Source organism: Rhinolophus ferrumequinum, chromosome 13, assembly GCF_004115265.2.
Source record: "Rhinolophus ferrumequinum isolate MPI-CBG mRhiFer1 chromosome 13, mRhiFer1_v1.p, whole genome shotgun sequence".
Lineage (NCBI taxonomy): Eukaryota > Metazoa > Chordata > Mammalia > Chiroptera > Rhinolophidae > Rhinolophus > Rhinolophus ferrumequinum.
The window spans coordinates 55,812,602-55,834,312 of record NC_046296.1 but is presented as its reverse complement, the minus strand read 5'-3'; the positions used below and the strand labels follow the sequence as shown (position 1 = coordinate 55,834,312).

General features: G+C 33.0%; 1 protein-coding gene across 3 annotated transcripts in view; it reads right to left on the bottom strand.

Moving 5' to 3' along the window:
- Positions 1-21,711, bottom strand: part of ATAD2B (ATPase family AAA domain containing 2B) — a 109,895-nt gene that overhangs the window by 83,259 nt on the left and 4,925 nt on the right. For all 3 annotated transcript variants that reach the window (XM_033124811.1, XM_033124813.1, XM_033124812.1), the window contains exons 2-7: positions 9,715-9,866; positions 5,593-5,642; positions 5,082-5,235; positions 3,864-3,966; positions 2,251-2,359; positions 49-165 (exon numbers count right to left, since the gene is read on the bottom strand). In XM_033124811.1, coding sequence (XP_032980702.1) covers positions 49-165; positions 2,251-2,359; positions 3,864-3,966; positions 5,082-5,235; positions 5,593-5,642; positions 9,715-9,866 — 685 coding nt within the window. The remainder of the gene's footprint in view (positions 1-48; positions 166-2,250; positions 2,360-3,863; positions 3,967-5,081; positions 5,236-5,592; positions 5,643-9,714; positions 9,867-21,711) is intronic.

Below are 21,711 nucleotides of genomic sequence, written 5' to 3'. Positions count from 1 at the left end.
AATAAACTACTTAACTACAAAAAGAAAGAAGTTATTTTAGTCTCCTACCTATTGGAGGTGCTTGGTATCGATCCACTGTTTTTCTTTGTCTCAAATTATATGGTCTATCATTTTCTTCTCCTTCTGCCTCTTCAACTTCTATATCTCCATCTTCCTCTTGAGATTCTAGTTTCACACACACACACACAGAAGCACTGTTTTAATCCACAAGGATTGGTCCACTCTAGAACTTTTTGTTTACATTTTATCTTTCACTCTTTTGTAAATATGACATTTAAAAGTATCAGCACTTTATCATACAGCACAAATCAATATAATTAAAAATGAACCTAGATAACTGTTTAAAAAAAGCCTTTTCTACAAATAATGTACTTCTCTGCTAAATATATATATGATCACATTTGATATCTTGATTTACTTATGACCTTTCAATCACTTTGGTCATACAATGCAATAGAAGATGATTCAAATTTTACTACAGCAAATTTCATTCAATGCCCAACTAACCACTGAATAAGATTAGTATTCAAATACCACTTGGTAATTCAAAAAAATATGTTTACAAGATAATTACTAATGTTACAGCAAGAGCAATTTTTGTTGGCAGTAGAATAGTTTGTTAGGCCTGTTGACAACAGGTAAGCTTGGATTAGTTATATTATGGTAGGAAGATGTAGTATATAAATTGGGAGGGAACATGAAGCAGATTTCCGGGTTGTTGATAATACTGTAGTTTATTTCTTGACCTCCGTGATCGCTTTATGATAATTCACCTAGCTATACATGTAGAAAAACAAACTATAATATACATAAATCCTAAAAGTTTATTTTTAAAAACTGGTTTGAAAAATAGTTTGCCAATAGCTATGAATGTGACATCTACTTACAGTTTAAACTAAAAATCTAATGAAAATTTATAGGTTTAAGGTCCCCAAAAGCAGTATACTTTATGATTAACTTTTTAACTACATATTGAATTATCATTATAATACAATCATAGAAAGGCATAGGAAAAATTTTAAATTGCCAGTGATGCTGAGTGAAAAAGGAGACTAAAATGCAAAGGGTTTTTTACATTTCTCTTATGACATTTAAAAGTTTATTCTAAGTTTTAAATTTTGCATTATTAGGTTATAGAGAAAATCAACAAATATATTACTTATCTAAATAATACTATAAATTACTTGTGCCCAAATAAGTTTCCTTAAACCTTCAAAAAAAATTACTTTTTGAAAAATGCCTGCAAAGTAACACACTATTTCTTATGGGAAGAAATTCTATATGTGGCAAATCTACACTGGAAAGTCTACGAAGGTGTTCAGTTAATGAAAAGGCAAAAATCACATTATAAATCTGTCTCACCTATACTGATTTTCTCGAAAGGAAGCAATATAGAGGTTCTAGCTGTAACAACAATAATATTCGCTCAATAAAGTACCTTCATTAGAAATATCAGCTCTTTAAAACTTGCTAATGTAGTAATTACAGAATATGAGAAATAAACCCAATCTTCTCAATCTAAGCTACGTGAACAGTGGGAACCAGGAAGATTTCCTGGTAAAATGCAAGTACCCTGTATTTACAATATACCAAATCTTCTGAAAATCTATTTCAATAAAGACTAACTCCTACAGAATTAAATCCTATAGATGTACTGGTCATTAATTTATAATCCTTGGGGCAAATGTACTTTCATCATGTTCCCAGCTCCAGCCCTACAAAATCAGTTGGCATTCTTCAGTCCAGAATGCATAACTGCCTCCGAAAAAAAACAGTACAGCCCCCTCCATTAGTACTAGCAGTCCCTCTTTAACTAAACTTCACCATTTTCTCCTCAATCCATACTAAATTTGGAACCCAAATAATCAGAGTTTTAGAGGCTATGGATAGAAGGTGACTATGGATAGAGGCTCCCAGTTAGAAGGTACCTAAACACAAGAGGCCTCACCTAACAAGCAAATCAACCCATGGCAAACGCCACACCAGATTAGGTCATTTCAGGACTACCAATAGCTACTAATATAAGATATATTACTTAACATATAGTGTACAGTAAGGGCATTTTTCCAAATCCAGCAAATGAAAACTCAGAATGCCAGTTGAATAAAAATTATTCCAAATTATACAAAACATAGACCTCTATTGCCAAAAAATCACCTACCCAGCAATATGACACATATATTATTTGCATATTTTTCTTTCCTTCCACCTAAGCTTTCTAGTATTTATTTCATAGGGTGCTTTACAAACCTTCTTCTTCACCCTCTGTAGAGACTTCATGATGATTTTGTATCCCATAACTATTTCTTCTCAGTGATTTTCTTCGCCTTTTCACTCTTGAATACATATCCATGTTTTCCTTTTAAAGAAAGAAATCTGTCAAATAGCAACATGGAATTTATTCCCAGCTATAAATCTTACAACCCAATGGAACATGCTCACTCATTAAAATTTACTGAGCATCTATTTGCACGGTACAGATTCATTAAAATGAAGCTTCCTGAATTGCAAGGGACAATTCAGGAAGGGACAATGAGAATAAATAAATAAAACTTAATTTTTTAAATTGAAAATTATAATGCCACGGACATATTTTTCTCCCTCAAGCAAATAACAGGCTAGTAGGACAGAATAAGTCACAGGTAACTATAAAAGAAAGTAAAACAAGTTAAATGCCATATAGAAAGGTACAAAGTAGAATTCAAAGAGACGACCCTCCTTTTGATAAGGGCTGGGAAGAGAGACAACATTTGCAATGAACCTTGAAACAAAGGTAGGATTGCATCAGTCCCTAACCAGAAGTATTAAGAGGAGTAAAAGATAGGGGAACAAGAATGATTTGTTTGGGGCTGGTGGGTGGCTCAGGCGAGGTGGCTTGGAGCTCTATGCTCCTAACTCCGAAGGCTGCCGGTTCGATTCCCACATGGGCCGGTGGGCTCTCAACCACAAGGTTGCCGGTTCAACTCCGAGTCCCGCAAGCGATGGTGGGCTCTGCCCCTGCAACTAAAATTGAACAGGGCACCTTGAGCTGAGCTGCCTCCCAGATGGCTTAGTTGGTTAGAGCGCGGGCTCTCAACCATAAGGTTGCCAGTTCGATTCCTTGAGTCCCGCAAGGGATGGTGAGCAGCGCCCCCTGCAACTAAAAATCGAACATGGCACCTTGAACTGAGCTGCCACTGAGCTGCCACTGAGCTGCCAGATGGCTCAGTTGGTTGGAGCGTGTCCTCTCAACCACAAGGTTGCCGGTTCAACTCCCACAAGGGATGGTGGGCTACACCCACCGCCTGCAACTAGCAACGGCAACTGGACCTGGAGCTGAGCTGCGCCCTCTACAACTAAGATTGAAAGGACAACAACTTGACTTGGAAAAAAGTCCTGGAAGGACACACTGTTCCCCAATAAAGTCCTGTTCCTCTTCCCCAATAAAATCTTTAAAAAAAAAAAAGAAAAAAAAGAATGATTTGTTTGTATTTGGGCAATGGTGGATGAGAAGATAACGGTGAAACCAGATTTGGGCAATGGTGGATGAGAAGATAACGGTGAAACCAGATTATGCAGGCCAAAGTGTTTTTAATTCAGTACACAATAAAAAACCATTAAAGGTCAGACCAGAAAAGTTACAGAATAAAAACTGTACTTTCAGATGACTCTTCTGGCAAAAGTGTGGAGGATCTTTTGGGGAACGTTGTGGCAAGTAGAGTATGGATAAAAGAAGAAAGAAAGCAATAAAATCCTAAGCTCAATTGGAAATGAAGAAGGAACGATGCTGTTAATTCAAGGAAATCCAAATGCTGTTCACTATTCCTTTTTATTCCTCAATCAAAATAAAAAATTGCAAAGGTTATTAAAGTTAATATACTCACAAATTCTGTATCTGTCCACATTCGAAGTCGTTCTACTTCTCCTGATCGACGATTCCGTCTGATGTTAATGTTGTCCATTTCTTGTAGTACAGCTTCAGCAGTACTACAATCATATAATAAAACCAGGGTTTAGACAATTATGGAACCATACAGTGTATCACACACGTAAAAGAAGTCTTCATCAAAGCGTAACTAAATCATTTCTGATAATGTAACTGTATATAACATCCCGATATCTCTTTCTGAGTTGGTATCCATCAGAAGATAATGCCCCACAAAAAAACAGAACCAAAACATCTCCTACCTTAATATATTTATTAAGGTGAAACTTACAAAATAGTAGACTTTTGTTTATAAGGCTCCAAATATCTAAATACATAATGCCACTACAAATAATTGATTGCAAGATCCAAGGCACTGGGGAAAAAACACTAATTCAATCTTTATATTTGAAGATTATGTTAAGAATTATACAGGATAAAAGATTTGTAAAAAAAAGTTTAAAACCAATAAGGTAACTGAACAGGTATTTTAGAAATTAGAAAACACTGACATCCCCAAAATAGATGCTGACATTAGCATACTTTATCTTTTAAACACACTTAGTTTTTACATATATCTAAATACTGATCTAAGTACTTAACAAATAATAACTAATACTCAAATTTGACTTTACCACTATAGAATATAATTTCCTCTCCTGTCAATAGGGATTGTACTGACCGCCCTTCTCCAGGCCTTTGCAAAGATTATATTCTGAGAAGAATAACATTTCATTGCATCTAGATGCTAAGTAGTCAGCTAGGTTCACTCACTAACGACATCCCAGACAGCCTGTCTCAAAAGACCTTCAATTCAAAATCTTGAATAAGCAAAACTATACTTATTATATATCAATAATGGAAATGTCCTTGAAAATTGTCAAAACTACAATGTTAAATGAGAAAATACTAAATGACTATAGAGCAAAGATAGAACAAAATTATTTTATAGTATCTAACTAGGCACGAGAGTTTAAAAAGAATGAGTAAAATTTACATAAATTCTATTAAATCCAGTAAACTAACTAGAAACTAACAATCACTGCTAACTACTGTTAATTCACATGAAGTTATAAAATAATTATTGCTAAGTCAGTGCTTAAGTTATTTTTTAAAATATAACTGGCTTAAAAATCAAGTAATTAAATCAAACTGCTTACTACATAAACATTCATACCTATTTACTAGTTGATCAAATAACAAACTCTGGTTCACGCTTTCAAATCTGTTTTTCCTGGAACGACAACTTTTTCTGACTTCCATGTCACCATTTATACAAGAAAGGTCTCCATCTCCCTTCTTTTCCCCTCTAAGGGGATGGCTTCGAAGGGCTATAAGAAGAGAGATATTTCCATTTCAAAGTAGAGTATAAAAAGAAAAAAATAAAATCAAAAATTACTTTTAGAAGACTACCAAAAGTTTAGTATGACCTCTTAAATGGTTTTAATATCCAATAATCTGAAATTTCTATAAATGTTTACATCTGTCATAATAATTTAAATTATTTCTGTTGTACTGATTTCTCAACATTTAATGATTACATATGTATTTACTATTACTGAAATCCAGTCATTTCCAACTGTATACTGAGCATAATAGTAAATCATTCTATTTTACCCCACTTTATGTTTAACTCTAACAACATTATGGAATTTCAATACTAACCAGTTTCATAACAGAATACTCACATAAGCTACTATGTCCATTTGGTAATGTAGCACCAGGCTGAGAAGTTAACCTAGAACACAATTATATTTAATATACAAACACATCAACATTTTAAGTGTCAGTAATACAGTATTACTATTTTTAAAAGTAAAGACATTCTTTTACTCTAAGATTGATAATATACCAATGAATAAAATACACTAAGTCATTTCATTACTTCAAGAAAAGTTTTAATAATAGAACTTAAACTGTCTCTTCAACTCGGTAAGCTAAAATCCAATGAAAAAGTTCAAGCCTAATTTACCATGAATTAACTCATGCCATAAGTTGCAATGGGCACAGATATGAGTTTGATTACAAAGTAATGAAACTGAGGTATTAACAAGATGTTCCCTGGATGATCATACATGTGAAATTCTCTAGAATCAATCTCAAAATCCACATAAAACCACATAGATCCAATATATGGTGATGGAAAGAGAACTGACTCTGGGTGGTGAACACACAATGTGATATACAGATGATGCATTACAGAATTGTACACTTGAAATCTATGGAACTTCACTAACAATTGTCACCCCAATAAACTTTAATTAAAAAAAACCACATAGAAAAATCAATTTTATTACTTCATAAATATACTTTGGCTTTGAACCCAACATAACAGCAACTCAATTTGATCAATATTCACAAGTCTTGGCTCCAAATGAATTTTAGCTGTATGCAAAACCAATGGTTGAAATTATACATACTTAAATTAGTCAAAAGAATAAGATGTTAACCCTAAAATCATTCTACAAAAGAAATCTAAAACTTTTCTGAGCAATAGCAACATCACTGCGAAAAAAAGCACAACTGTCCCTCTGAAGAAGACAATATTTACTTGGCTTGTATTTCTTTGCTAATAAAAGATCTGTTTTATGGGGGGATGGGGAGTGGGGAGGACACATGTACTTCAATCAATCTAATTATCTTACAATCACAGATTGTCATCATTTTACCATTTCTCTATAAAAAAGGAACATTTTTAAAAAGTAGACAATATTAAATACTGATATATAAAGAAAGAATACTGGGATTTTACAAGTTGGCCTGCCTATACAATATTATATGTGCCTGTCTCCTAAATCAACGTTCCCAAAAGTTAATCACTTAAAATGTAACTAGATAGGTTCACTGCTTAAATGAATCCTCCAATAAATACTTTATGATAATAAAGTCTCCTTTGTTTATTTTTAAAAAGGAGAGTTGAATCCGGGATCTTTCCCTATAGCTGTTTCCTAAATTTTTAAAATGGCGACAGTATCACTTTATATTAGCTGATTATTACATTTGAATTTTCTATACCTTTAATTATCTGGAGCATACTACCAATGCAATACCAGACTTAAAAATCATTACTTATTTTCCCTTTCCCATAAAAACTAAGGCATTTAGTGATTTACGAGGGTTTTAAACCTCAATTCAGCAAAAGACTCAGTTTGGAAGACCTTCAGCACTACCAGCCTTTAGAGCCAATGTGCCTCAACTGGCTAACACAGGTGGTTACATTTCTGCCTGACCTCCCTACTCCCTCGTCACCTGATCACAAAACGAATTTTCACTCATAATACATTTAAGTGTACAGTTTCTTATCAAAGATTTAATTTTGTCTGTATCTTAGAGTATACCTCTCTATTATTCTAGAGACATCAAGTGCAGGCCACATTCCCCAGGTTGCCAAAAACAACAACACACATGGCCTCCAAGTTAAATGTCTAGTGGCTAAATAAATGTCAGCTGACAAAAGTCAATAAAATGGGATTCTGTACTCAAAATACTTGTACGCTACGACATCTATCTAGGTTAGCATGTATATTTGTGAGTTTCTATATATAAGATAAAGAAGAATATACAGTAAAGATTTTTGACCAAAAAAAATCCTCGTTTTACAAAAAATTATCATAATTACGCTGATAAACTTGGGCCTTCAAATACGTAAGCCTAGATGTCTCCCCAAAAGAAAACTCAACCTATCTCAAATCATTTATGAAGACTTAGAAATTCTAGTTTGACTTTTACCTCTCTTCATCCAATTACCTATCTCTAAAAACTAAAGTTGTTTTAACAATCATCAGCAATTTCTTTAAAGAATTTAGCAGTCTTTACAAAGTCCTTTAGGTTTCATTATTTTTCACTAATATTAATTATTTTTCAGCTAATATTAATTCTTATGTATATTCAATTTTCCTCCAAATGAATTATATTTGTAAGAAATTCCTTAATTTTACCTTTAATCCTCATAAGACCTTAGATAACAAAATAATGGAATCAGGATTCTCAGATTCATGACATAAAAACAAAACAGAAGCCCTCATATAAATGGTGATTTTTGCATTTTGTTATCTCAAAATCTAAAATAGATTTAACTACAAGTTTGGCTTAAAATTCAATTCTGTTTAATAGGTCAAATGTCATTTTCTTTTCAAGTCACATGAAACACCAAAAAAATTCTAACAGTGTACCACTTAACATTCCTACATGAAAGTTTAACTCAAAAATCTTTTTAAAACGTTAACTGCTAAACAGTATTCTTCTGCCAAAACAGAAACAGTATATTTTATTAGCATTCATTATTTCTTAAGCTTTTTATTCAAATGTATTTAGTATTTTTTTAAAGGAGTATCACAGTCTAAGGTATACCTAAGCAAAACTTATGGAAGCAAAACTATCTTTCTCCCCCAAAAAACATTTGAGGCTTTTTTTATATGAAAGACATCAATTTACATAAAGGCTTTCAGAGTGGATAAGATGTGGGGAATCTAATGTATTACATACTCATACTTGAATTAAACTATTAAAATGATCTTACAGTTAAAAGTCAAACTTCAACACCAAAAGAACTTTTTAAAAAACATTTATCTAGAAAAAGTCTGATTCACTCATTAAATAAATACAGGACACAGATTATAACAGGTAGATCAAGTCTAGAAGTGTAATTAAAGGGCAGTACTCATCTTAAGAAATGTCATTATGGTGATCTGGATCTGTTTCATCTCACATGAATGAGTATGATGAGAAAGGGAAAAAAAAAAATCAACAGACTATATGATTCCTATATTTTTCTACTTAGCTCCCACACCATGTAAAATAAGAAATTTAAAATACCACTATGCTGTACACCTGAAACTAATATAATATTGAATGTCAAGTGTAATTGAAATCTATTTTTAAATGTTTAATGTTTAAAAGCAAAAAGAAAGAAAGAAAATAAATTTTAAATAAAGTGGTTTCTTTTCTGGGACATACTAAAATAGGTACAGACTCTTTAGAGACAAGTAAATGTACACTGCCTGGCAAAGTCTATATAACTTCAAAGATTTCTTTCATCAAAGAGTAACAGTATCCAGAATTTACATATATATACATGAATATACTTATATATATCTACATATAAAATCAAAATATTTTTAAATACTTCAAAGAGGAAAGAAACCAAAAGATTCTCCTTTTACTTTTGTTTTCAGTGGGCACATCATCAGCACTTCTGTTTCAAAGACTTTGGAGAAAAGAGAAGCTCAAGATTCTGAGTTCAAAGTTTACATCTTTTGTGTGCATGTGTGTGTTTATCCTATCTACATTAAATTATTACCGTTTACTTTGGTGAGTAAAATTAAGTTTTCCTGCTACATACTGAATCAGACCCAAAGCAAATTTAAGTTGAAAACAATCATATACATGAAAAGATTTCTTTAAAAATTAATTTAGATTTTATATATTTTAGTATGTCAATTCAAATGGAATATTTAAGAATTTCAGAAAGGGGAGATTTTACCTATTTTCAAATAAAAAATAACTGTAACCATATGTTTTTACTTAAATTTTCAGGACTATAAACATGTACACATACTTAAGACCGATCAAAATCCATATTGTTTTAGAAATAAGTTTTTCTTACAATACCACATATTTTTATAAAACAAATTACTTTATGGCGTATTTAGAGAAAATACAGTTATATGCAGAAATTATAAATTAAGTTTAATACAATTTTTAAGTATTTCTAGATACCAGTAGCTTTACAATTTAAGAAAATTAGCACTAATATCAGCCCTGAATCACATAATTCATGAAAAAACAACCAATGAGTTCTCACTTCTCACCTGGCCTGTCCAGTTGATATGTTCCATTCTTCTCGCTGACCAGTACTTCGTGATTTTGATTTGTCTTTGCAAACAGAATCAGGTTGTTTCAAAGTGCGTTTGGCTGGAGGAGACACGTGGCTATCACTTAAACTACCATCAGCCTCAGATTTCTGAAAGATAAAGTTAAAAACACATTTATTATTCATACTAAAACACAAAGACTTCTTAAATTCTTGAATGAAGTACAGTATACATTCAACCAATAAATATTTACTGAGTGTAGCACTCTACGAGTGTAGGAAAATGTAATTAATCTGTAAATACAGAAACAAAAGAGTCTGAAAGATGAAATCTATTAATTGGAAAAGTATGTTTAGTCTAGTATTTTAAAATAGTTTCAAGCCTAGAGAAAAGGTTTGTGTATATCTTTTTATGACATGATTCCTCATTTCTCTCCTAAATACTCCTGTGTATACTTCCCAAAACAAGGACACTTTGCTACATTAGCATCATACAACCCTCCCAATCAGGAAATCCACAGTGATATGTGACATAACACAGAGCCAATCCACAGACACATTCAAATTTTATAGACAGTGTCTCTCTTTTCTTTCTGGTTCAGGATCCAATCGAGGAACACATATTGTATTGATATCGTATCTCCTTTGTCTTCTTCAATTTGGAAGAGGTCTTTAGTCTTTCCCCATGTTTCATGCCCTTGACTGTAAAGAGTAGCCTTTCATTCTCTAGGATGACCTTCAAACTGGGTCTGTTTGATGTCCCATAACCAGAGTCAGGCCACACACTCTTGGAAAGAATATACAGAAATGATACTGTGCATACTATACCGACCCCATCATTATCACCTTGATCACATGGTCAAGTTGGTGTTGGCCAGGTTTTTCTACTGTAAAGTCCATTTTTCCCTTTGTGTTTGATTAGATTATATGGAATTATTGTGATAATTCACCAATATCCTGTTCCTCACCAAACCTCCACCCACCAGCCTTAGCACTCATTGACTACTCTTGCCTTTATCCAATACCATTATGACAGTGATTACCTAATCCCATTTTCCATCTATATTTTTTAAATTGGCATTCAACTTTAAAGAGCTTTCCCTTCCCTCCTTTGCCCAATTCATTTACTCATTTATTTATATCAACATGCACTTGTGAATTCTTATTTTATTCTATGGGTTATAATCCATTACTCTGTTTTATAAAAGATCTGGCCATTGGGAGCCCTTTCAAAGTGGTTCCTGTATCCTTTTGACACTCTCCACCATTTTGAATATTTTCTTACTTTCTAGCACAAAAGAAATCTCTAAGCTCATCTTGTACTTTCTCTCCCTGGCCCTAGAATTAGCTATTTCTCCAAGGAGCCCTGGTTCCTTTTAATCAAGGATGGTATTTAGAAACCAAGATCTGGACAATGAGTGCAATTGTTCCTGGGGGTTTCACTGTTACTGAGTCCTCTTAGCTGAGAAAGCTAGGAAATATATGAAGAAAAAAAATACGCACACACACATCTATACCTATTCTTTTTATCTGTGCATAAATAATTTTTTTTAAAACTGTGTACACCAATGCTTCTAATTCTAATTCCACATCTTAAGTTTCTTTCTAGACTTTCCCTTTTCTGTTTGTAAGCCCTTCTCAGTGAGAAACCTGGCTTCCATCATCTTTAATACTTTTATTTATTTATTTACTCTTTCAATAAATTCAATTTTTTAAGGTAACCAATCTCTCCATCCATCACACTTCCATTATTCCCTCCCCAGCGGCATGTCCTAGGACTACAGAAAAGTCACTGTCCCTGCACAGCAGCTCTCCTCTTAATTCCTTGGATAATTCCTTGGATACTGGGCAGGTGGGGAAGAAAGTGGAGGGAAGGACCTTTTCTTTAGAGAAGATTTAATTCACATGCTAATACTTTATCACTTAACATTATAGATCAGTATTTCAAAGGAACATATAATCATCTTCAATATGTTACCATATAAATATATTTGAGTCTGGTCTCCTTTTGTGCTACAAGTTTATTTTAAGAAAAATATATAAAAACTATCCATTTTATAAATGCATATTTCTAGATCATATTTTCCCAAAGCAACACAACTACATTACACAGATAATTAGTCAAAACATAGCTACTAGCAAACAAACCTAAGAAATACTTGCTATGTATGTTTAAGGGTATCCAAGTTTAGCCTACAGAATTAATTCACTAAAAATTTTTTTTTAAAAAAAACCACTTTCTAATTTTGTGATTTAATACAATTTACCATTAGCTAGTTTTAAAGTCTTAAGATTGCACTCGTACTAAACGGCACAAGGGAAAAAATTAGAAATTCAAACATCTGAGTGTCTATAATTACGGATAATAAACATCTCAGTTGTGTAACATACACAACTTACTAGTTTAAGTTCCCAAGAAAAACTGGTTAGCTACCTCCAAACTATCCTCAGGAGACTACAATTCTCACTCTAAATGTGCTCCACCCCAATCAGAAACAATTTTTGACACGATCCCCAGGTGATTCTTGGCACATTAGGGTTTGAAAAGCATTATTATATAACATAGTCAACAAGTACTCACTGAGGAAGCAATGGCATATGTTCTAAGCTAAGGCATATTTGTGAACACAGAAACTGATACCTATAAAACTACTTTACCAATTTGGATAGCCCAAACCAGCATTACTCTTTCTAATCAAATCCCACCACTCACCCTTCAAGACCCATCTCTACTATGAAATCTGAAGAATGTAACCTAAATTGACCTTTTCTTTCTACTAGCTGCAACTCTATGATATTTTTTGGCATATCATTATATTCAATTTAGTATTATATATTTACCATTTTTAAGTGTCAATATCCAAGTCTTGAGATTCTAGCAAGATATTAAGCTCTTTAATTTAAAAAATACCCTATTTCTTTTTAATTCTACACAATAGCAAGCAAAAAAAAAAACAACAACAAGATTTCCCCAAGTTTGTTCAATAAATTATTAATAGGAATTATTAAGGAAAATAAAGGAAGGCTAATGGTTAAATAAGTTTGGGAAACAATGAGGTCCAAGGTATTTGCTGCAAGACTTCTAAGAGTTTTTAATATGTTAATATGCTGTGTAAATCTTAAGTATGGAAGACAGTATATAAAATTTCACAAACTTATTTCATCAAGCTCTCTTTTTTCATGGAGCATCTGTAGGTAACGAAGTTTCACAAACATACTCTGGGAATAAGTACTATGTACCAATGGAATTAAAGACAAACAGTAAAATATTTGAAGTCTAGTCTTTTTTTAAATAATTTGAGTTATTATGTAACTCTTTGATTATCAATTTAAATTAGCTTGTATGTTTATTGGTCATTCTCTCATATTCTACTGGTTTTCAGTTTCTTTCAGAGTCTCTCAAAGTGTTGCCCGCATACTACCTGAATCAGAAATCACCTGGATTTCTCATTAAAGAAATATGACTAGCTAAACTAGAATCTCTGAAGGTGAGATATTTTTAACAAGGGCCTTCAAATGATTCTTAGCAGACAGAAGTTTGAGGACCTCTGGCACGTAATACAGTTTTAAGTATAGTTATGAGGCATATCATCCTAACTGCTGCACTAAACTATAGTACTTCTCTTATCATGGAAGGGTTTCAATTTTGACTTGGCTCTGTGACAGAAACCCCAGAATAAATAGCATTACAAAAGGATCCTTCCCTCCAAAGATATCTAGGGATTGAAGTAAAGCAAACAAGCAAGATGTAAATACATGCAAAATGATTACTTCAGCACCATTTTAGTAACTTCAAGCTTAGGAAAGCTTTTACCTACAAACCTAATACTAACAGTTCACCTTTAATAGGATAATCATATGTTCAACCTTAACTTTTCCATCTTCAAAGCATTTTAATAGTTAATTATAACCTAACCTAACCCTTTGAGGAAAGGCGTTACCAGTTTCAGGCCAAAAATTTTAAGAGAGATTATGCAATCTACCCACAGTCATTTAGCAATCTATGTCAGAGTGATTACAATCCAGAGTAGGAAAAGGGAATAATTTGACTAAGGGAATAATTTCATTTAACAAACATTTATGGAGGGCCAACTGTGTATAGAAAACATGGGGGCAATGGTAAAATACAGAGTGCCAAAAAAATATATACACATTTTAAGAAAGGAAAACTGTATTAAAATTGTAATACTCAATATATACTGATAACAAAGGATGACTACAAGAACTCAATACACAATCTATTGGGTTGAGAGTCATGATAATGATTAGCGTATTACAGTAAATACAATAGAAGTATACGATTCTCTGAAAGCAAAAAATAAAAAACGACAACTACAAATAGAGATGAAGGAAGATATCACAAATGACATGTACTTTATATTCTAACAACATATTAATGGAGCACATAAAATGGTCAGAGGAACACGATTCAAGGCTGGGATAACTTCCAAGAGAAGTACTATAGTAATAGTGTCAAATGCCACAAAAAGTAAAAGTACAATAAAAAGATAGTCATCCAATCTAAGTAATTTTTTTCTCTAAACTCTAACCTTCTAAAATAGATAACTTTTCCAGTATGCAAAACTCATTTTCTCAAGTCTTAAGAGTCTCTTAAACCATACTCATCAGCTACCATGTTACTGACCACAGTTCTACCACAAATCACGTAAAATTATGCAAAAGATCTTGAGAATGAATCAGAGGAGAATTTATGTTGCTCTGGTTTTCAGGGAAGGCTTGTGCCCAGATCAGAATCTGTCAGAAATCTAGAACCTGGGCTTTAACGTAAAAACAAAAAGAATGTATCTAATAACAGCATTAAAAAATGAGAAATTCAAGGAAACAAATGAATTAGCAGACCACTAAATTAATTCAAGACTTGATGATGCCTCATCTAGTATTGTAAAAGTGAAAAATAAGAAACTGATTCCAGAAAGCAAAATAAGAGATTAGTGATACCAGTAGTCAAATTAAGACAATAGGGCAAGATGTAGAAAGTAGTAGTTGTTTTCTGGGAGTTGGGGGTAGGCAAGGGAACAGATGTTGAAGGGAGAAGTGTTAGGCTGAATTCTGATTTCAAAAGTTAGGTTTAGAATTCCAGCCAGAAATCTAGGGAGATGTCTACCAGACTGTAGAAAATACAGCTCTGAGTCAGACTGTAGAAAATAAAGCTCTCTGAGTTAGAATGAGGTGAGGACTAGAGATAGCTATGAAATGGTATAAATAAATAAATAAATAAATAAATAAATAAATAAATAAATAAATAAAAATAAAAGAATCACAGGTAATAGACAGAATGAAAAAACAAGAGGGCAGAAGTCAAAACCTTAAAAAAAATGCCTACATTAAAGGAATGAACAGAAAGGGACTCATAAAAACTAGAGAAAAATAGTGTCTCACTAAAACAGGGGGAGTGGAAACTTCCTCCAAACATAAGGAAAGCTGATAAACCTGTAGATTGGTAATTAGTTGGTCACTATAACTTCTGATAGGGCAATTTGTGGAGAATGCTGAGTGGAAATCATTAAGTGAAGAACTGAGTGTGAGTGGTGAGAAAGTACAGGTGATGACTACATAGTTACTCTGGTAAGAAGTCTCAGAATTAAGAAAAAGACAATAGTCTAAAGAGGTCACAAAGGCAAAGAAGTCAGGGAAGGATTTTCTTTTTTTAAGATAAGATGACCTGGTTTCTTGTAAATAGAAGAAAAGGAACCTCAGAAAAGAATAAAATAAAAATTAAAGAGTAAGATAACTGATGAGAAAAAGATCCTTGAAGAGACAAGAAAAACAGAATAGGAAGGAACATTATCCCCCAGGTAAGATCAAAAAGTATATGGGTGCAATCCATCTTTTCCAATTTCCTTTATAAGACAGCCTTTTTCTACCTTTAAAATAGGCACTCCTGTTTTCATGAGAAAGCTTAGAAGTGCAGTCAATTCCTTTTTTCTTTCATTTGTAAAACGAATACACAGAGGCAGCAGTTACCATGACTGCAGAAAACAAAACTCACACTGCTACTTATTTACTTAGGGCCAATACTAGTCTACAAAATAGTAAAACTTCAGGCACACAAAATTTCCTAAATTTTCCTCAAATATCCCAAGAGCAATGGCTTACTAGTTTAATATTTCTAAACAATCATCATGAAAGAATATGGAAAGGGAAAAAATATACAAAAGTGAGCTAAGGCGTTGTAAAAAGATTAGAAAAAAAGTCTATTGTAATTTAAAATGCATTTTTCTTCCTGGAAGACAGATTTTTTAAATCTGAAAATAATACATACTTAACATGACAGAAAGACAATGTGGATACTGAAAAATGCTAGACTTAAAAGCTGGACAGGACCAGTCTTATACTGCAGCACTACCACTGTAATTCAAAAACCACTATTTATCTCATAAGATTGTTAGAAGAACCAGGTGACTTAGTGTAAGTTATAAACATTACACCTACAGCCTGATAGTGGATATAACCTCAAGTAAGGATAGGTAGGATTAATATAACTTTAAGTTTATTAATTATCTTCAATGATTCATTCCTTCTACAAATGGAATTTATTAAGCACCTATTATTGTGTTAGATACTAAAGATACCTGATGCTAAGACAGTCTCTGTCCTTCAAGGAAATTAAAGCATAACTCCTTAAATCAGACAGTAAAAGGTACAAAAACTTAGTGCTGATAGTAATGAGTGGGGTACATACTGATTTAACCTGTTTTTAGGACAATTTGGCAAAACCTATAAAAATTTAAAATACATATACCTTTCACCCAGTAATTACACTTCACCTAAAAGAGAAAGGTCATTTACTACTATATTATTTATAATATTAAAAATATGGAGACAACCTGTGTACAAATAAGGAATAAATAAGTGATATACAGTGATACAACAAAATACTAGAAAGTCATCAAGAACTGATATTTAAAAATGTGTATGACACACAGTTAAATTAGAAAAATTAACTATCATAAATAGTATATAGGTATAATTCCATTTTTATCAAAAATATACACATATAAATAACCCATACATACATGTGCAATCGTCTTAAAAGATGCAGACCAGCTTTAACAGTGATTATCCCCAGGATAAACAAACTGGAGGAATTAAGGGAGCAGGGCAAGGTCCTTTATTTTTCTGTGCACCCTCACACCATTTGAAAATTTTATTTATAATTTTTAAGTAAAAATAAAATATTTTGCCAAAGAGCTGAGGTCAACAGTCTTTGTACTCTTCTATATTAGTGTGTGGCGCACATTGTTACTCAATTAAAGATACTAAAGAATTAAAGATAGACACTTCCATTTTCAGTTGAACTGCTGCCTCCATTATAAATAATAGTATGGCCTTCAGCAACTACCACTTCCCCTCAATTCTCAAATCCCCCTAATTAATTTGAAGATTGAATTATAATAATAAAAACGAAAAAATGAAAATTGTAATTTTAAATTTTACTTTCAGAATTTTGACACAGAAATCACCCACCAACTCAAGAATTTGTGCTGCCAGTTTCTCTCTTGTTTTGTGCACATCTCTTAATGAAATTTCTCCTACAATTTCTACATATACATTTAAAATTCTTATAATACGTCATGGATTAAGAAGGTATAGCTCTGTACGGAGGTTTGGTTTTGTTTTTTAAAAGTAAATTCCCTTAACTTTCACAATCAAGTACACAACTACAACATTCACCCTAAGTGTGAACACTGTAAAGAGTGTTAGTAAGTTGCAAAGGAAATGAACTTTCATCAAGCAACTTCAAAGCTTTATCCCCTGACAAGTAAGCCACTTAACTAACACATTGGCACCAAAATGGTCAACAGAAGTCTGCTGCAAGAAGCACCAAGTCTTGTTCACTCAAGGAACTGTCAATGAATTTCTCCAGCATGCCATCAAAAGTGCTTCAAAACATTTGGCTTCATTATCAGATTAGGGACAAACTTTTCCTAGGTGTCAACATTCTGAATAATATGAGTTCCACAAAAAAATGAAAAAATAATATTTGAAGAAACAATAATTTTAGATTAAGAAATAATGAATTTACCACAATCAAAAATTTTAAAAAGATGAAAAACGGTAGACTGAAAGATCTAAGATTGCTAAGAGAGTGAAGGAAAACCCATGCCTAAAATACAGTAAAGTTTATGAACAAAGACCAAAAAAACAAAAAAAACTCTATGTAAGCTTCCAAAAAGAACACAACACCTACAAAAGAAAAAGAATCAGACCAACATCAAACGACAAGAGTAACAGTAAATGCAAGATGACAATAAAGTAATGTTCTTCAAGTACTGGACCTAGAATTTTGTATCCAGCCAATTTTTAATTTAAATGAAAGAGCAAAATGAAAATATTGTCAGGCATGTAATAGCTAAGAAAGGTTGTCACAAAAAGTCCTAAACTGAAAATATTCTTGGAAAAAGTACTCACAAAGAAGATAAATACAGAATGATAATACAAGATATAAAAAGATAATCAAATTGGTACCTTAGTGAAATGTATTGTTACTGAAAAAAACTCCAAAGAAAAGAACAAACCAAAGTAGTTATATTCATTTAAAAAAAAAAATCAGGGGTGGCCCGTTGCCTCAGTTGGTTAGAGAGCAGTGCTCATAACACCAAGGTTGCCAGTTCGATTCCCGTATGGCTCAGTGAGCTGCGCAACCCCAACCCACAACTAGATTGAAAAAAAACGACTTGGAGCTGATGGGCCCTGAAAATCAGGAAATTTTAGGCAACACAGGGCAGAAAGGGAAGTGGAACATTTCAAGAGTTTGTGGTTAGAGGGAATATAATTTTTTAAAGGAAGAAAAATAAGAGTTAAAAAACGTAAGTTTAGGTGTTAAGAGCAATCAGGAAAAAAAAAAACATATACATGGAACATTTACCCAAAACAGGGTGACAAAAATAAACCAAAATAAATTTCAAAAGATCAAAGTCATATGGAATATGTTCTCTGAATACAGTATTAAACTAGACATAAATTACAAAAAGATAACTAGAAAATAAATGCCCAACTGTTTGGAAAAGGAATCAACATACTTCTAAATAACCAATGTATGAAAATATAAAGCAAGAAGGAAATAGAAACTATTCTAAAATAAAAAGTTAATTAAAAATACACACACACACACACAGAATTTGAACAATAAAAAAATCAGGTAGAATTTTAACATGGAATATGAAATTTATCTGAATAATCAATAAATCCATACTATACTTTCCATCTTAATGTTTCTATCATATATTTATATTCTTCTACATCTAACAGAAAATACACATTTTTCTCAAGCACACAAAGAACATTTGCCAAAACTGACAATATTAGGTCACAGAGAAAGCATCAAATTCCACAAGAGAAATACACAAACATGTTCTGTGAGAGACATTCCTTGCTCTTGGACAATTTATTATGAAGGTGTCAATTCTGTGCAATTAATCTAGGAATTCAAATACATTCCCAAATAAAATTTTAGTTGGATCTTTTGAGGAACTCTATAATGGTAATTGGAAATGTATATAAAAAATAAAAAATAAAGATCCTTGAATACCTAAGTCAACTTTGAAAAATAAAGAGGACGAACTTGCCTTTTAGGATATTAAGACATACCTCAAAACCACAGTCACAGTAATAGCATAGTATTGCCACAAAAATAAACAGACCAAGAAAAAAGGAGATCAAAGCAGGACATATATGGGAATTTGTTGCATTATAAAGTAACACTACAAAGGACAGGCTGTCTATCAGAAAGAATAAAACAAATCAAAGACCTAAACAGGAAAGGTAAAACTATATGTGTGTACAGGGTCACGATGTAAACAGTATCCCTTACTACGGGACAAAAAAAAGTTAAAAACCACTTATCTATATTTACAGAGGGTGCCAAAAAAATGTATACACATTTTAAGAAAGGAAAACTGTATTAAAATTGTAATACTCAATATATACCGATAACAAAAGATGAATACAAGTCACTTTTGACTTCTGCAATTACAAGAGGTGCTCAAAGTGGTTACCATCAGCATCCAGACACTTCTGATTACAGCGAACTACTGCTTGAGCAACGTTGACCAGTGTCCACTTGTATAATACTCTTGGAAAATAAGAACATATAGCAAATACACTAGAAAATAGAAAAAATGGGCAAAGAAACATTAACGAGCATTTCAGATATGAGGAAATGAAAAACCTACTGTGGACACGGAGTTGCTCATACTCATTAGTAATCAGAGAAAAGCAATTAAAAAGATAGAGACTGCCAGACATTGGTAGGAGTGTGGGGATATAGGAACCGCTCCCTAGACACTACTCCTAGCAGTGGAGACCAGAGCAGCACATCTGAAGGTAATATTTATTTTAAGTATATGTATACGCTATTCCACTACTCTGGCATCTCAAAGAAATTCCCACACCAGTCCCAGGGGACACTGTACGAGGATAATTGCACATATAACATAGGAGTGCACTGCACAATTCCAGGAGGTGCCGTTCACATAGACCATAGTATGAATGGTGTCTCCTGGACTTTTGCAACATGGCAGCCCTGTAATAGTGAACCAAAGAGACAGAAATGCTTGCCCACATGGCACTTACATTTTAATGCTGTAGCTGCTTGATAAGTATTTATAGATTGAATATAATAAGAACAAAAGAAAAGGCAAGCATCACCACCAAAGTTAGGTTTGACTACCTCCCAAGTGCCCATCTGGCAAGTTTAGAGAACATATCTTTTATGCGTACCTGAAGCACCACTGCTTCAGAGACTGATTTGGGTCTTAGAATACAGACACAAACCAATAACCATGGTTAATTCACTAGTATGTCTCTTCACATATGAATATGCCATATAATGTCTTTTCAATAAAGTATAAACATTTTTCTCAAATGGAAAACATCTACCCCCAAGATAAATAGATACCCAGAGCATAAAAGAAAATGTACACACTGATAAATCAATACTGCCAAGCAAAGGGAAAGATGGCAGCACACGTACATCTCTATTGGAGACCACAAGCCCCACACGTAGTCTCTTTATAGCGATATTTTTCCCCAAGCCATCTTTAAAATATTGGGAAGCAAAAATATTGCAAAATGATCTCAACACACAATATGCCTGCTCCTCTCCCAACATCCACCCCCTGAAATCAAGCAGCAAGCAATTACTGAAAATCGCTGTCCTATATTTCAATCCCTACAGACTACTGTTCCCACTTTCAGTCTCAATGCAATCCCAGACACAACTCCAGAGTCTAGTAAAACTCTGTCTATACACAGTATGGATGGTATTTCCTGACTGTACAGCATCTGCCTTCTTCACTTTTTCAGATATTTGTGCAAACTACTGATTGAACAGCATCAAAGAGAAGTGATACAGATGAGACAGTAAGTTACACAAGTGAAGAAGATAGAACTAAATTTAAATATTACCCCTACCACTTGTTACCTATTTGGCCTTCTACTGGCCATTTAAGCTCTTCAGCAACTCAATTTCCTCAGCTGTAAAATGAGAGTACCATCACCTGCTTTACTGGGTTGTTGCAAGGATTAAATGAGACAGCATTAAACAACTAGCATGAGATGCTAAATAAACCTTAGTTTACTCCTCTCCTCTCCTTATTAGGCTACCACCAAATGGGCAGAAGGGCAAAATGCAACAAGTAAATATAGCAAAAGTGAAGACTGTCAATATGAAAATAATTAAAAATGAGGCATACTTTCCATTCATCTATTCAAAAACTATTTATTGAGCAATATCTGGCAGGCGCTATTGTAAGCTCTCAGGATACAGCTGTGAACATGACAATCTCTTTAAAGAACATCAGAATTCCACTCAAAACATTCAGTGAGAAAAGGATTAGAACTCTTATCGTGCTGAGCACCTATGTCATTTATTTGGGACCTACCTTGAACTGATTTATCTTGCTAATAATTTCTCATATGTATACCATGTGCATACTTACAGTCCTGAAGGTAGGGACTGTGTTTTATTTAT